This window comes from Macrobrachium nipponense, chromosome 5 (assembly GCF_015104395.2).
Source record: "Macrobrachium nipponense isolate FS-2020 chromosome 5, ASM1510439v2, whole genome shotgun sequence".
Classification (NCBI taxonomy): Eukaryota; Metazoa; Arthropoda; class Malacostraca; order Decapoda; family Palaemonidae; genus Macrobrachium; species Macrobrachium nipponense.
The window spans coordinates 8,146,240-8,161,543 of NC_061107.1; the positions used below are offsets into that span (position 1 = coordinate 8,146,240).

General features: G+C 40.5%; 1 protein-coding gene across 1 annotated transcript; it reads right to left on the bottom strand.

Moving 5' to 3' along the window:
• Positions 1-262: 262 nt before the first annotated feature.
• LOC135215374 (uncharacterized) lies at positions 263-12,296 on the bottom strand. Its single transcript, XM_064249954.1, has 10 exons — positions 11,713-12,296; positions 6,067-6,168; positions 4,057-5,841; positions 3,407-3,587; positions 2,601-2,783; positions 2,217-2,284; positions 1,714-1,863; positions 1,410-1,586; positions 546-817; positions 263-374 (listed from the first exon to the last, which is right to left on the bottom strand). The coding sequence occupies exons 2-10, from the start codon at positions 6,160-6,162 to the stop codon at positions 263-265; spliced, it is 3,024 nt and encodes a 1,007-aa protein (XP_064106024.1). The 5' UTR covers positions 6,163-6,168; positions 11,713-12,296.
• Between the last annotated feature and the right edge of the window lie 3,008 nt (positions 12,297-15,304).

Sequence of the window (15,304 nt, forward strand, 5' to 3'; positions counted from 1 at the left end):
AGAATTCACTACGAAAGTCCCTATTTCACTTGTCTTTCTACAGTGGATTTAAGGATATATATATATATATATATATATATATATATATATATATATATATATATATATATATATATATATATATATATATATATATATATATATATATATATATATATATATATTTGTGTGTGTTGTTGTTGTTGTTGTTTCTTGGCAGACAGATCAGTAAATGTTCAATATATATAAACTACTTCAGAATAAAGAAAAAAAAACATGTCTCTCAAGCATGACCAACCATTGTCCAGAGGACATCAATCGCAGCCTGATCGCCAGCCACCGAGGCGCAGTAATGAATTGCCTGTTGCTCTTCCCCAACGTCTACCACTTTCTCCCTGTTGGAGGAGAATAAATACCAATTAAAAATTCTGCAAGACGTCAATCAAATTCTGAAGGCATTCTCCCAGCTTGGGAAAACTATAACATTAAATTTGGAAGACGTCGACATGATTCTGAGGAGAATCAGGGTCTCTTACTGGCTGCACAGAGACGAATCAGAGCCTTACTTGACCAGAGCATCCAGGGCCTGGTAGCGCCTCTTGATCACGGCGAACTGGAAGTAGGTGTTTCCGTCCTTATCCCTGGCGTTCCTGTCTGCCCCAGAACGAAGGATCTCTTCGACTAGCCGAGGGGAATCTGACATGATGGCGTAATGGAGGGGTCGCTGACCCCTCGAATCCGTGGTTTCCAAGCAGGCGTTGTTGTCTACTAGGAACGACACGATGTCCACGTGGTTTTCTTCTATGGTGATTTGCAAGGGCGTTTTGCCGTAGAAATTCTGGAGGGGAAGAGTTGTCATTAGTGATCACAAACTTTGATTTCATATTTTTGTAGATCTGTGTGTGTGTGTCTATTTCTTGTTTAATTAAATCAGTGTCCAGTCACTGGATTCCGTAAGAGTTTTCTATACCCAACTGTCCTGACCATGAAGCACAGAGACAATCTTTAGAAACAATAAAACTGAAACCTATCTACAAGGTCTATAACCTACTTGATGACCTGACTTTCAATTGTAATTTCTTTACTCCTAATGTATATATGTATATATGAAGCTAAATCATTCTCATAAAATGATTTTTTCATTTCAAAACTTACTACAGGCAGTTCCTAGGTTATGACAGGGGTTCCATTCCCGGATCATCATACTTATAATGGGAATAAATAGCAACAGCGCTGTAAGTCCGGCTTACAGCGCCATAAAGCAGGTTAACATCGCCATGAGGCAAGTGCCTTAAGTCTGGAATGACTCAACCCGAACCTGATGTAACCCGGGAACTACCTTATCATTATTTCTCAATGGCTATTGATTCGAAAACTAACATGAATGACTTTCTCCCGAATTGAGTGTTTTTTGCTACACACCACCTTACCTTCGTTTCTAATTTGGCAGAACATTTGAGAAGAACCCTCACGCAGTCCAGACATCCTGCAAATGCAGCTGCATGAAGGAGAGTCCCAGCTTCGCCGGCATTTTCTCCTTCGCTTCCGCCCTCGACGTCTCCGCCAGATTCCAGGAGGACTTCCAACACTTTTGAGCAGATTCTTTCCTGGTGAGTTTAGAAAGGTCAGAATACTGTCTCTTTTTTTTCTACTAATTTATTAGAATTTAAAGTATAAAGAGAATCATTTGAACATCAGACTATAGGTAACAGCCATAATAAACTGTATACATACTTTTCTACGCAGCCTAGTGAGGATGACTGCGTGCATAGGCGTATTTCCAGACGCGTCTTTGGTGTTGACCTCTGCGCCTGCGCTGATCAGCATGTAGGTCGCCTCCAGGATGCCGTGATGAGCCGCCATATGTAGGAGAGTTCTTCCGTCCTGGTACGGATATAACATGGTGTTTTTATTTGCCATAATTTTAAATATCCTCTGACTTGAACAGCAGTATAACAGTACTCTATAGTTTTGTCTTTAATGGAGATCTACTAGAAGCAGAGAGAGGGAGAGAGAACTGGCTGCTGTTGAAGGGTTAAAAGAATAGAAAATCACCTAAAAAATTGGAAATAAAGAAAAACTTGCGAATAAACTTGCTAATTGAGAGAGAAAACAGACAAAGACGATCTTAGTAATTTAAACAAACAGATCATTATTTTGAATGAACTTGGTTTGTATTGTGAAAGTTATATCAGGTAGACACTTGAGCTTCACAAAGAAGCTTGAAAGTAACTTACCTTTTCGGTTAATTTCAATAACCTGTCTCCTAACTGTGGATCATCTACGAGCGGCTGTAACAGGACCTGAGAAATATCAGGAAAGTATATATTTTAGCCCGAAATATAGCAATTGTGCAGAAATCACTTTTTAGAAATACGAAATAAACCTGTATTGAGAAGCGTAGCTAAGAAAAGATCATTTTTTTGCTTGATTACTCATCTTTTGACCTTTCTTCTCAGAAGGCTGCACTGTCCAGAGCCCCGTGAATGGAGAAAGAAATCCTATACGAAATTCTTTCAATACGAAGTCGCCTAAGAGGACAAAACTACTATACTTCATGAAGTCTGACTTCCATCCTGTTCCCTAAGCAAGAGACAAATCAAAACACCAGATTCATTACCTCAGTATGTCGAGATTATTGCCAACGATGGCCAGGTGTATGGGGGTCCTTCCTCGCCTCTTCTCCACAACATCGACTTCAGCTCCTGCAGTCATAAGGGCCAAGACTACGTCCAGATCTCCGCTTTCAACCGCAAAGTGCAGTGGCGTCCGACCCTCCACATCAGGTGAGTTCACTTGGCACCCTGCGAAAGGTTCATACTCGTCAAGGTTGGCATCCCCTTCCGTTTTTCATATAAAGGAAAATAATTGTTCTGTGTGAGTTTTGATACCAGGTCTTCCCTGTATATGCTTCCAAGTTCTTCGTTGTGATTAGCCTACATGAATTTAAGGTGGGGGAAGGGGGGAGGGGGGGATCTGGTCACGTGGTCCCCCTCCCCCCAATGGATATGAATACTAGAACATTGCTCTCTTTCAGTAAATCACTATTAGTAGCAAAAATGTGCTTAGTTAGTGATTATTTCAAGAACAACTATACAATAACAACTACCACTGTGGGAACGTACATGTGTGCATATACATCTATAAATATTGATATATGTGTACCGTATGTGTGTACGTTACATATATATGTATAATAATCCTAAGTGCCTGCACCCCTCACTGTTACAAACAACTGTAAAAAAATACATTTGACATATAAAGACTCCCCTTATGAGTATAGCAAGTAGAGGATACGGTCTATAAAACCTATCAGTGCCACACTAATGTCGATAACTGGAACAATAACAAGATCTCATCCCAAACATTCTTACAAATAGAGATACTAATTTCATTCCTGTTTGTTGAAGGTTTCGCGGCAACTCACCTTTTGCAATGAGCATCACAACGATGTCCTTATGACCTCTGTCGGCCGCCAAGTGTAGAGCTGTTCTGTCCATTCCATCGGTCACATTCACGTCAGTATCTGTCTCCTCTAAGATGGATTCCATCGTTTTAAGATCCCCCAGGAGTACAGCTTCGTGCAGACCTGCGGCTCTCATCTTTTCCTGTAATGTTCGGAGTCAGTTCTTAGTTCGCAATGCATAGCAATGACCTAGAGTTATTGCATACGAGTTGCTTTTGTGTAATCATTTCTTTTCAGTTTTTTTTATTGATGTTATGATTGAGTCATTGCTTTTACAACAGAAGCATTTGTAAGTGAGGTACTTTTACAAATGATATATAAAAGATTATCGAAAATATAACGCTGTTATAGTAATGTGCTTTAAAAAAAAGTGTGAGGTTGCTGACGAAGCTGTTCAAGGACTTAGAAACATAAACCAGACAACGAAAAGATTTTGTAATCAGTGGCTTCATTTAGCTGTTAGAGGAAGCTTGCAGCTGCTGTGTATTGTGTATTTCATAAATGAAATAAAGTTGCGACTTAACAGGAGCTGTACAAACAAAGAAGAAAAAAAAGAAAAAAACAAGAAATGAAAAGGCACGCCAATAACAACACTTCCATTCCAACCAAACCTTGAACTGCTTCCTGAGACTAGACATAGGCGTAGTCTCTCTACTGTACTGACCCTCCCCATCAGAGAGCAACCTCCTCATTACAGATATAGACCTGCCTCTTCTCCGATCTTTTCTTTCGACTGTAACTTCTGGGACGTCGTCAGTGAGCAACGAGCAGAAGACGCCTGCTCCATGGTATGTCGTCAGAAGGTCCATTTCTTCTACAATGCTAGGAACTTTATCCTGTTCTTCTGTTATCTCTGGCAAAGTCAAAGGTTTCTTGACAGAGGGAGAGCTCCCTCTGATCATTTGGCTCCTGTCATAAGGAGATGAATCTTCTGGGAGCTCTGTGCCTCTGCCATTGTTGGTGTTTAAGGACGAACTAAAATCAGAAACTACATCCCTGTCCATGGTCCTCACATCTCGCCTGTTACGTGACGTGGCAGGCATGGATGTCGCCCTCGTGGACAGTCTGGTCATTGAGCCATTCTCTGGAACAAGTGGTAATGGATTGTCTTCCCTTGCTGATGACACGCTGGATGCGAAATCAGATGGCTCGCAAGAGGCTCTCTGGTATCGTCTATAATTTGGATACCTCGACAAGTAACTGTCTGTATCATCAGTTCTGGACATCGACACTGAATCTCGAAATCTGCTCAAAGGCCTCCTCAGTGGAACATCGGCTGAATCATCCAGTATTCTCTGAAGTGACAACCCCCTCCTGGCTCTAGCTAGTGCAAGCGCTGATTGTACCATATGGTCCAGCTCGAGATCATCGTAAGTAACTATTGGGCTTGTGTGAAACTCGCGGGGGTCGGGTGCAGTGCTAGGATATCTTCTGTAGGTATCTGTTAGTGGATCTGAAAGGTTGTGGCTGTTGAACGCTCTTCCTTTTGTTTTACCTGGGGGAAGGCTAGACTCACGAGGAATATTAACATGCATGAAACTTCTTGATGTGGTATCAAACGGTGTTGCAGATCTTGTTAACGTCCTACTCAGGGGTTTCGTGTCCTCAAATGCATAACCATTTTCTCTAGTTGATCTCTGTGCTGAATGTGTACCCAGTGTCTTACCTCCCAACAGATCAGCTGAACTGGACAGGTCATTGTCTTTCATTGGCGTCACACTTCTTGTTGAGCCAGTTTTGATTTCTGTCGGTCCTAGGGATGAATGCGCGTTGTCAGTAACCTTGTCACCCAGAGAATCGTTTACATCCATACTGTTGTTGGATCTTGTTCTCGTGAAAGTAGGGACACTATCATAACGATCGGGGTTATGAGATGATGATTCGTTCTGCGAATTACCCAAGGACTTTCCCGGCAACGGTGAATCCGTCCGCTTACCCAGACTGCCAGTGTCTGCTGAGTGTTCTGCAGCATTATTAGCCTTCTCCATCTTCAGGTGAGTTATAAACTCACTGACCTTATCAACCTCGGCGAGAGTGAGAGAGGCCTTGATGGCACACGCCTGCGGCTCCACGGAGCCATTCCTGCTGGCGTTACCCTCACTCTCAAGCCACTTAAGCTCGACTACAACCTTTTTGTTGGACTCGTCACTCACTGGGCATTTTCTGGGCTCTTCGCTCGGCATCTTAGACTCCGCTGGTACCCAGGGCAGAGCGATGGCCTCGCTCGAGATACAGTTCTCTCTGAACTTTTCCTTCTCGAGCTTTTCCTTCACCGCTCTCCTGAGGTTGCTCTCGTTGGGGGCACTTTTGTCGTCTCTGTCGTGCGAGCTTCGTCTGCTGCAGCTATCGGATTTCTTTCCCCTCAGCGCTGGTTCCTCCGTGTCCGTCATCCTCTTCTGTTTCGGCGAAAAATGAAAGAAAAAAAGCTCACTTTAACAGTCCATTTCGAATCAAGCAAAGATGCGTTAAAACTGTTGCCTATTTGCAGTCGCAACTGCGCTAAAAAAAAGTGGGGACTCTCTTGTTGAAATAAAATCTAGCAAGCAGGAATTAATATTTCTGCCTGTATGAATGGCAATTAGCTAGCTAGAGGAACGCAGGGTACTATATCCAAAACTCACCCTGGGACTCTGATTCTGTGAGCTGATCTTCTCAAACTTAGTCGAGGAATGGTATGATGTTTCAGTCACTTTCACCTTCCTGGTTGAACCCCACATTTTACTCTGGAAAGAAATACGACCGAATCAGTATTTAGTCTCATTATTTTCGACGTCATTTGTGGTAGCTAAGAATAGTTATCACCTTGTTTGAGATACTTTCTGCTTATCACGATACACTTACTAACATTACTTACAATAAGTAAAATTCCAAATTTTGTTTTTATTTTCCCTACGTTTTCGATATTAACGAAAAAATACTAAGATATCTGGAGCATTTACCTTTATGCATTATTATTATTATTATTATTATTATTATTAATTATTATTATTATTATTAGTTATTATTATGATTATTATTATTATTGTTGTTATTATTATTATTATTATTATTATTATTATTATTATATATTGCTGCACCAGCTGCATTTAACTTGTAAATAGTCTTCTCTATTTTTCTAATAATTGCTTTCTCTCTGCTATTGCAACTGGCGAGTATTGCACCGATATTACTCATCAGGAGGAGTCAATTTCAGGGATATTGCTTACAAATTTATTTGTCACAATAAATAGATAAACAAATAGGTCCAAACATGACGAATTAGTGGCAACGTTTCTCTCGGTATCATCCGAGCATGATCACGGCAGTGGGTCGGAGCAGACTGTAGACTGCTGTCAGGATCTACTCAATATATATAGTGGTAGGTCAGCAGAGGGTCAACCGCTAGCTGAGTTTTCACTGGTTGGTGGCGCAATGCATTCCTGCTATTGGCTGGAGGAAGTTGAAGGTCGCGCTGTTGCAGCCTATAGCAGACCGTCGAGGCTGGGGCATGACTTCCCTGGGCGTTGTGTCACGACGGCTTGCGTTGTCATTAGCTGCTGGGCTGCTTGTCTCATCTAGTATTCTTTGATCGGGGGTGTCACTCGGTCTGGTATTACTTGTACTATTATTCATACACATACGTCTCCTTAAGTTGATGGGAAGGAAGAGCACTTCCTGCGTCATGTTTAATGAGGGCTTTTCTTGCTGTATGAGGAGTGCCTCGAGCAGTCGCAAACGTCGCTGGTCAGGAGCCCTCCCTATTATCTTAATATTCTTGATAATACCGTCGCGGGAGAAGTGCCCTTCCTCCCCACCAACTTAAGGAGACCTGTGTGTATGAATAATAGTACAAGTAATACCAGACCAAACACCCCCGATCAAAGAATACCAGATGAGACAAGCAGCCCAGCAGCCAATGACAACGCGAGCCGTCGTGACACAACGCCCAGGGAAGTCATGCCCCAGCCTCGACGGTCTGCTAGGCTGCAACAGCGGCGACCTTCAACGACGAGAAGTGTCTTGAAAGGAAACTTTCCTCCAAACCAATAGCTAGGAAACTGGCATTGCGCCACCAATTATTGAAAACTCAGATAGCGGTTGACCCCCTGCTGACCTACCACTATATATTGAGTAGATCCTGACAACAAGCCACACCACCGCCGACTTTAAGGAATCAAACTAGCACAAAAAACACATGACATAACACACATTCTTCTCACACAATGACAAATGGGTTTTCTTCCTTCCCAGGGACCTACGGGCTCCCCTATCCTACCCTATCCCCCCTACTACGCTTACGCACCTACAGTCTGTTTCAAACCACTGCCGTGATCATGCTCGGATGATACCGAGAGAAACGTTGGCCACTAATTCGTCATATTTTTACCTATGTGTTTATTTTTTTTTATTGTGACAAATAAATTTGTAAGCAATATCCCTGAAATTGACTCCTCCTGATGAGTAATATCGGCGCAATACTCTCCAGTTGCAATAGCAGAGAGAAAGCAATTATTAGAAAAATGGAGAAGACTATTTACAAGTTAAATACAGCTGATGGAGCAATGTCTTTCAATAAGACTTGTGTGAAAGAGTGTCCCCTTCCAATATTATTATTATTATTATTACTATTATTATTATTTTTATTTAATTTTTTTTTTTTTTTGCTCTATCACAGTCCTCCAATTCGACTGGTGGTATTTATAGTGTGGAGTTCCGGTTGCATCTGCCTCCTTAGGAGTCCATCACTCTTCTTATATGTGTGCCGTTTCTAGATCACACTCTTTCTGCATGAGTCCTGGAGCTACTTCAGCCTCTAGTTTTTTCTAGATTCCTTTTCAGGGATCTTGGGATCGTGCCTAGTGCTCCTATGATTATGGGTACGATTTCCACTGGCATATCCCATATCCTTCTTATTTCTATTTTCAGATCTTGATACTTATCCATTTTTTCCCTCTCTTTCTCTTCAACTCTGGTGTCCCATGGTATTGCGACATCAATGAGTGATACTTTCTTCTTGACTTTGTCAATCAACGTCACGTCTGGTCTGTTTGCACGTATCACCCTATCCGTCCTGATACCATAGTCCCAGAGGATCTTTGCGTGATTGTTTTCTATCACTCCCTCAGGTTGGTGCTCGTACCACTTATTACTGCAAGGTAGCTGATGTTTCTTGCACAGGCTCCAGTGGAGGGCTTTTGCACTGAATCATGCCTCTTTTTTGTACTGGTTCTGTGCAAGTGCCGGGCATTCGCTTGCTATGTGGTTTATGGTTTCATTTTTCGTATTGCACTTCCTACATATGGGAGAGATGTTATTTCCGTCTATCGTTCTTTGAACATATCTGGTTCTTAGGGCCTGATCTTGTGCCGCTGTTATCATTCCTTCAGTTTCCTTCTTTAGCTCTCCCCTCTGTAGCCATTGCCAATTGTCATCGCTGGCTAGTTCTTTAGTCTGTCTCATGTATTGTCCGTGCATTGGTTTGTTGTGCCAGTCCTCTGTTCTGTCGGTCATTCTCCTGTCTCTGTATATTTCTGGGTCTTCGTCTACTTTTATTAGTCCTTCTTCCCATGCACTCTTTAGCCACTCGTCTTCACTGGTTTTCAGATATTGCCACCCCAGTGCTCTGTTCTCGATGTATACGCAGTCCTCTACTTAGTAGTCCTCTCCCTCCTTCCTTTCGTGTTATGTATAGTCTGTCCGTATTTGCTCTTGGGTGTAGTGCTTTGTGTATTGTCATATGTTTCCTGGTTTTTTGATCTATGCTGCGGAGTTCTGCCTTCGTCCATTCCACTATTCCTGCGCTGTATCTGATTACTGGCACTGCCCATGTGTTTATGGCTTTTATCATATTTCCTCCATTGAGTTTTGACTTGAGTATCGCCTTGAGTCTCTGCATATATTCTTTCGTGATCGTGTCCTTCATCTGTTTGGTGTTTATATCCCCTCCGTCCATTATTCCCAGGTATTTGTATCCAGTCTCATCTATGTGTTTGATGTTGCTCCCATCTGGTAGCTTTATCCCTTCAGTTCTCGTTACTTTGCCTATTTGTATGTTGACTAAGGCGCATTTTTCTATTCCATTATTATTATTATTATTATTATTATTATTATTATTATTATTATTATTATTATTATTACTATTATTTTAAAAAGGGTAGAATATTTACGTGGGGCTATGCTAAAAGGTGATTAATTTACAAGGAAAGTACTGCTGAGAGAGAGAGAGAGAGAGAGAGAGAGAGAGAGAAACTTGAACATGATGACAACAACAACAAATTATCCAATGGTACACGACTCTTGATAACAGCACTACAAATTCTTCAAAGCACGAACAGAGATTTTGAGTGTGTATAAAAGTATGTACAGTGCCAACCTTATGCAGTCTTTTGGAGGGAATTAAACTAAAAATAAAAATAAGCTAAAAGAGTTTACAGTGCCCTGTATGTGAAGAACCAAGAAATATTTTTCTTACGCGCGCAAACCCGTTATTTGTGAAGGTGCGTCCACACGGTCGAACAATGTCCGACGGACAGACATTGTTACCATATCATAGGCGAAGGAGGATGACATCATAAGCGTTGAAACGATGGAAGTATATCTGGCAACAAACAGTGGTACCAGATGAGGTTGTATACCACTGTTTTTACTCTGCTCACAAGGCAAAGACCGGCAGACAATTGTTAATTGGTAACAATGTTTGTCCGTCGGACATTGTTCGACCGTGGGGACGCACCTTAAGTCTCAGATGCAAAGCAAGAAAAGAAGTGAACTTTGATGGCCCATTTTTGTAATATGAAACGAATCGGATATTCCACATTAAACGGCAACAAGGGAAACCAAAATTGTTAGAATGAAGAAGGTAGAATATTGGGGCTCACGTGAATAAAAGGGGAAGCACTGATAAGGAAGGAGCTTGTCCCACGCTTAATCTAGAATTCTAGATTCTAGCATCAACAAGGTCTCAAAAGTCAAGCCAATAAAACACTGAGCCCATCTTTGGAACATGAAAGGGATAGAGAGGCTTGACACCAAAGCTAAATTGTAAATGATTTAGTTTAGAACCCTTCGATTCGACTATTTTGAAAATGGATGCGAGAAGTCTGCCCAACTAAGAATCCTACATCAAACTGTAGGTTCAACAGTTGCAGAGCTGAATCCGATGTCTAGGGACCGGATGATTCTGGTCCATAATGCTGATATATATTAGGGGATTAGTGTATCAGTTATCAGACGTTATTAAGCATTCGAGAGTTTTCCATAAAGAATTGTGAGGCCCACAACTTTGGTCCGTCATGGCTTGTCATATTGCTCTTTAATAGTATAGGCCTGCGCTGAGGAAACACTATCTACTCTAGGATCTGGCTAGTCCCTAAACAGGTAGGCGTACTTTGGAAATTTTTGTTTTTCATGCCAGCTGGACAATTTTTACAACAAATAAAAGAACAGGAATTTGGGTACCATGAGGCGCCTGTTACTACCTTGACGTCTAAAAATGACCACTATGATTTATGCATCGCTCAGCAGTTACTACTCCACTCACAGGCTAGCCAACCTTGAGCCAAAATTATTGAGGGCTTTTTGATGCCATTATCCGAAAATAAGAAGAGAGAGAGAGAGAGAGAGAGATGCAGTACAAACACATACTGTCATGAGAATTACAGCAGGTTACGGTGGCCCAGTAACAAACTAACTTACCAAAAACAGTTAACTAGACTCATTAATTTTTTTTCTCGGATACGACAGTTTATAATAGTTATTCTTACTTTAAAAGGCCGTAGGATTAGTACTAAGCCCTGCCCCAAGAGACAAAACTAATCCTACGTTTCATTAGACATCTGACAAAACCTACTATTCAGTTGCAATAGTTAATATGCGCTTAGAACGTTCGAACCATCGCAGACATTTGGTTATTTTGGGAAAGTTTCTTTTATCTAATTTGGTATCAGAGTTCGGGGCGTGCTGGTGTTTCATGGAATATCTCATGAAATGTCTCGTAAGTTAAGATGTTAAGATAGCAAAACGGTGTTTTCTTTGAAATTTAGTCATTTGCTTGTTAAGATTCAGTAACCATAAATGTATTAGGAAATGACGGGTCTATATTTCCCTTTTAAGGACTTGTAACGCAGCCAAGTTCGCCTTCCTCGTCGATTGAAGTGACGAATGTAAACAGGTTTGAATCTAATCTGCTATGATATTAGAGCACGAAATGACATCACAAATCGTGTTTAATGAATCTAAGATTATTGTTTTGATCAATTTACAATACTGAGAGAGATGGCAATACTCACCTTTGTTTATAGAGCTGACTTGGCTGACAAAATATTCCAACCGTCACCACTATTGCTATTCCACGCCATAGTTAGGTTATTTTGATAATAGAATGTGACGCTTTTAGAAGCACTTGGGTCAAGATAACGTGATGTTCTTGATGTTTCTTGTAAGACCTTTCGATTATGGCCTATATATAGGAATTTCACATCAGCCTATATTAACGTTCACAGTCCACCACCCATTTCTCGAGCGACAGAAGTCTGATACATTCAATAATGTCCCGTCGCTGTCTACTACCACCCGACCACCCCCAACCAACCGACCCCTACAGTAAGTGTGCCACCCATAACCGCACGGGGGAACCTTTGCCAAAATCCGCCCGCAGTATAAATCAGACAGACGAGTTCAGGAATCTCGTTCAGACCTTGACTGACAGTCGTTTATTTTCCTTGAGTTTGAAATAGCGTTTCATGCTCTGAAACAGTTATATAAAAAATTTTTACGGTCGAGGATTCGAGCGCACTTCCGGTGGAAGAAGAAGAGTCGGAGGTTAGAGAGACGCTGCTGCCGCGCTGGTGCACGGTGCACCTGATAGAGTAAATAAAGCAAGGAGCTTGAAGCCCCGTGAAATATTACGGGTTCCTCCTGCCAAATACTGCATGCTTCTTGCCCATAAGGGCGGCTGAGGAGAGACGGAAGCCAAGTCTTCTGAAGTGTGTGACTCACTCACCTCGACTATTTATTTCTGTAATGTTGCTACAATAGCAAGATGGGGCATCTTCATTTGCTTACGGGAAATGGATACTTTCAACACTTTGAAGAAAACGCTGAATCAAAGAGGAAACTAATTCTGAAAGGCGAAAGTTTTTTTTTAAACATATGATCTATGTTTAGAAATTGAGGCTTTACATGTGCAGGTGCTCAGAGCTGTCAGTCTGGTTTACTTGCATCTTATAAGGTAATATTGAATTCATTTCCTCGTTATTAGTTATATAGACATAATCAACATTTTACTTTCAAAGAGAGTGAATTGTTTTAAGAATATTTTGATTATTAACTGATTTTTAAAGATTGAGTTGAGTTTTAAGAACATTTTAATCATTAACTGATTTTTTAATTCTTTGGCATGCTCTCCTAATGGTAATTTTATTATTATATTATTATTAAGAATGTAGGTATTCTGAATAATATTTTTTCAGTGACGCGTAACTTTTAAGCCTAAAAACGGAAAGCTTGTCAAGGAACAGACAGACGTAAATTATTGTCATTTTTTATATTGATATTTTTAAAAGAAATGACGAAACCTGTCATTGGCTCGACACAAGTAGCATGAGCAGCCTCACTTCATTATTAACTGTGGTCCTACAAATAATTGTGCATTTGTTATCAAATAAATATGCAGAGCTGTTGAACTTATGCCATAAGATAGGCCTAAGATTAATTCATAATTTGTTTATGTTTTGCTGAAGAAAATGTACGTAAGGGACAGAGAGAGAGAGAGAGAGAGAGAGAGAGAATACGTTTACGATGTTAAATGATGAGCTTTATAGCAAACTCTTAGCTTATATCCAACCTGCATTCGGAGTCAGGTCTGTAAGGGTAAAGGCCGGAAGTGCAATAAGCTTAGAGAATTCATAAATGGAAAAGGTTGATGACCCCTGTTTGAAAAGTAGGCTCATGGGGGGGGGGGGTGGTCAGTGACCCCTCGTTCTCATTTTCACGTGGCTCGTCTCAGCGTAGACTCTAAATCGTACTAGACACCGCTGCTCTTGTCAATAGACTCATGAGACTATTGAATGAAACATTTTAGAGGTGGTGGGGTGAAAATAATTTTTTTTTTTTTTTTAGGAAAGCGAGATCTTTCAGAAGTTCAGTTCATTGCAAGTCTTTCATGGGATCCAGTGCTATAGAAATAAGGCCAATGGCCAAGAGCTGGGACCGATGAGGTCATTCGGCGCCGGGTGCTTTTAAGGAACAGTAAGGCAAATGAGGTACAGTAAAGGGTACGAAAGTGGTTTCTGCTAGGGGCCGAAGGCATGCTGCAGAGAACCTTAAGTAATGCTTACAGTGCACCATGAGGTCTACTGATGGCGGTACCCCCCTACGGGATCTAACGCTTTGGGCATGGCGACAAAAGGCAATGTTTGGTCTAGAGACCTAATTGTTTTGCTGATAGTTGGTGTAACAAATACCAGACCAGACAGGGTATTAAAACCGTCAGTATATTCTCCAAACTGATATAAGTTCTAGTTCTAATCCTCTCGATTTCATCTCATTTCAGTTATGAAGGAAGTCTCATGCAATTTATGCCTATTTCTAAGATTTGTTGCACATTTGTACATCGTGGCTCATCCTTTCTCTGTTCAGCGGTTCATTTCTGTTCAACGTGACCATCCGTTCAACAGCAAAAGCGGATGGTCACATTCAGTGGCGTAGCTAGGAGTTTGTCAGTGGGCGGAGGAGTAATAAGATTATTCTTCCAAGCATTAGGCAAGCGGAGCGAGCCTTTACAACTTCTGGGTTCGGGGGAGTGCTGTAAGCACCCCCGAAGAAATATTGAAATGTGACCAATTTCAGAGGCATTCTGAAGGCATATGTCAGGCATTATACAGGTATCTGTGATTCTGTTGTATTGTATCAAGTAAAACAGAGATGTACAGAAATCAGGTACATTATAACTATATGTAATTACAGAAATGAAACTGAAAAACATGAGTTATGGAAACACATTCATTCCCGTGCTTATAGAAATTGTAAAACATACGCATGGAAATAAAAGAACAAAAAAATAGACTTTTTATAAGTCTATTATGTGATAGGTACTCTTGATGAAAAATTTAAATAAAAATTGAAATGGATGAATTTAATATATATAATAATATGTATATTATTATATATATATATATATATATATATATATATATATATAGATAAATATTATATATATATAATATATATATTATATAATAATATATATAATATATATATATATATATATATATAAATATATTGAAAGATTGAAAGTAAAGAAATTTGAAAAAATTGCTTGCTATACATTATATGTGATGAAGAAGCAGACTACAGTGACATGACTAATTTTAACAATATTCTGCTGTTCTTGTGATTTTCTGCAAACCATACTTTCAATAATTGATGGCACAGCGAGATTACTTAACTGTCTTTGCCCATTGCATTTCTGAGAGTAGTCCTAAATAATTTCAGAGCAGAGAAGCTTCTCTCTGCTGAAGCTGAGGACACAGTTAACAATACAGTAAATTTGGCTAGTCTGCAGAGTTCAGGAAATGCCTCCTCATATAGCTTAAGAATTTTCAGTAAGTCTAACAATGATTTAGGCCTTTCAGTGTTACTTACGTCCTTATAGCGTCTTTCTATCATGCGTTTGTTATCAGATAAAACCCATTAATTTTTAACTTCCATTACCTGAAGGTAAGAGGATGGCTGTGAGAGATTGCTGTGCTGTGAGGTACAGTAGGCAGTCCCCGGGTTACGACGTTCCGAGGTTACGACTCTTTTCAATTATATTCATCAGACATTATTTCCAGGGTTACGACGCCTACAACGCTCATCTGGCAGATGAAATATGACACC

Excerpts from the sequence above, each read along its gene's own strand:
- LOC135215374 (XM_064249954.1), bottom strand. The coding sequence starts at position 6,162 with ATGTGGGGTTCAACCAGGAAGGTGAAAGTGACTGAAACATCATACCAT. Across the intron at positions 2,285-2,600 it reads CAATAATCTCGACATACTGA|AGGTCCTGTTACAGCCGCTC; the intron begins GGTAATGAATCT and ends CTGATATTTCTC. Across the intron at positions 375-545 it reads GCCCTGGATGCTCTGGTCAA|GGAGAAAGTGGTAGACGTTG; the intron begins GTAAGGCTCTGA and ends CTCCTCCAACAG.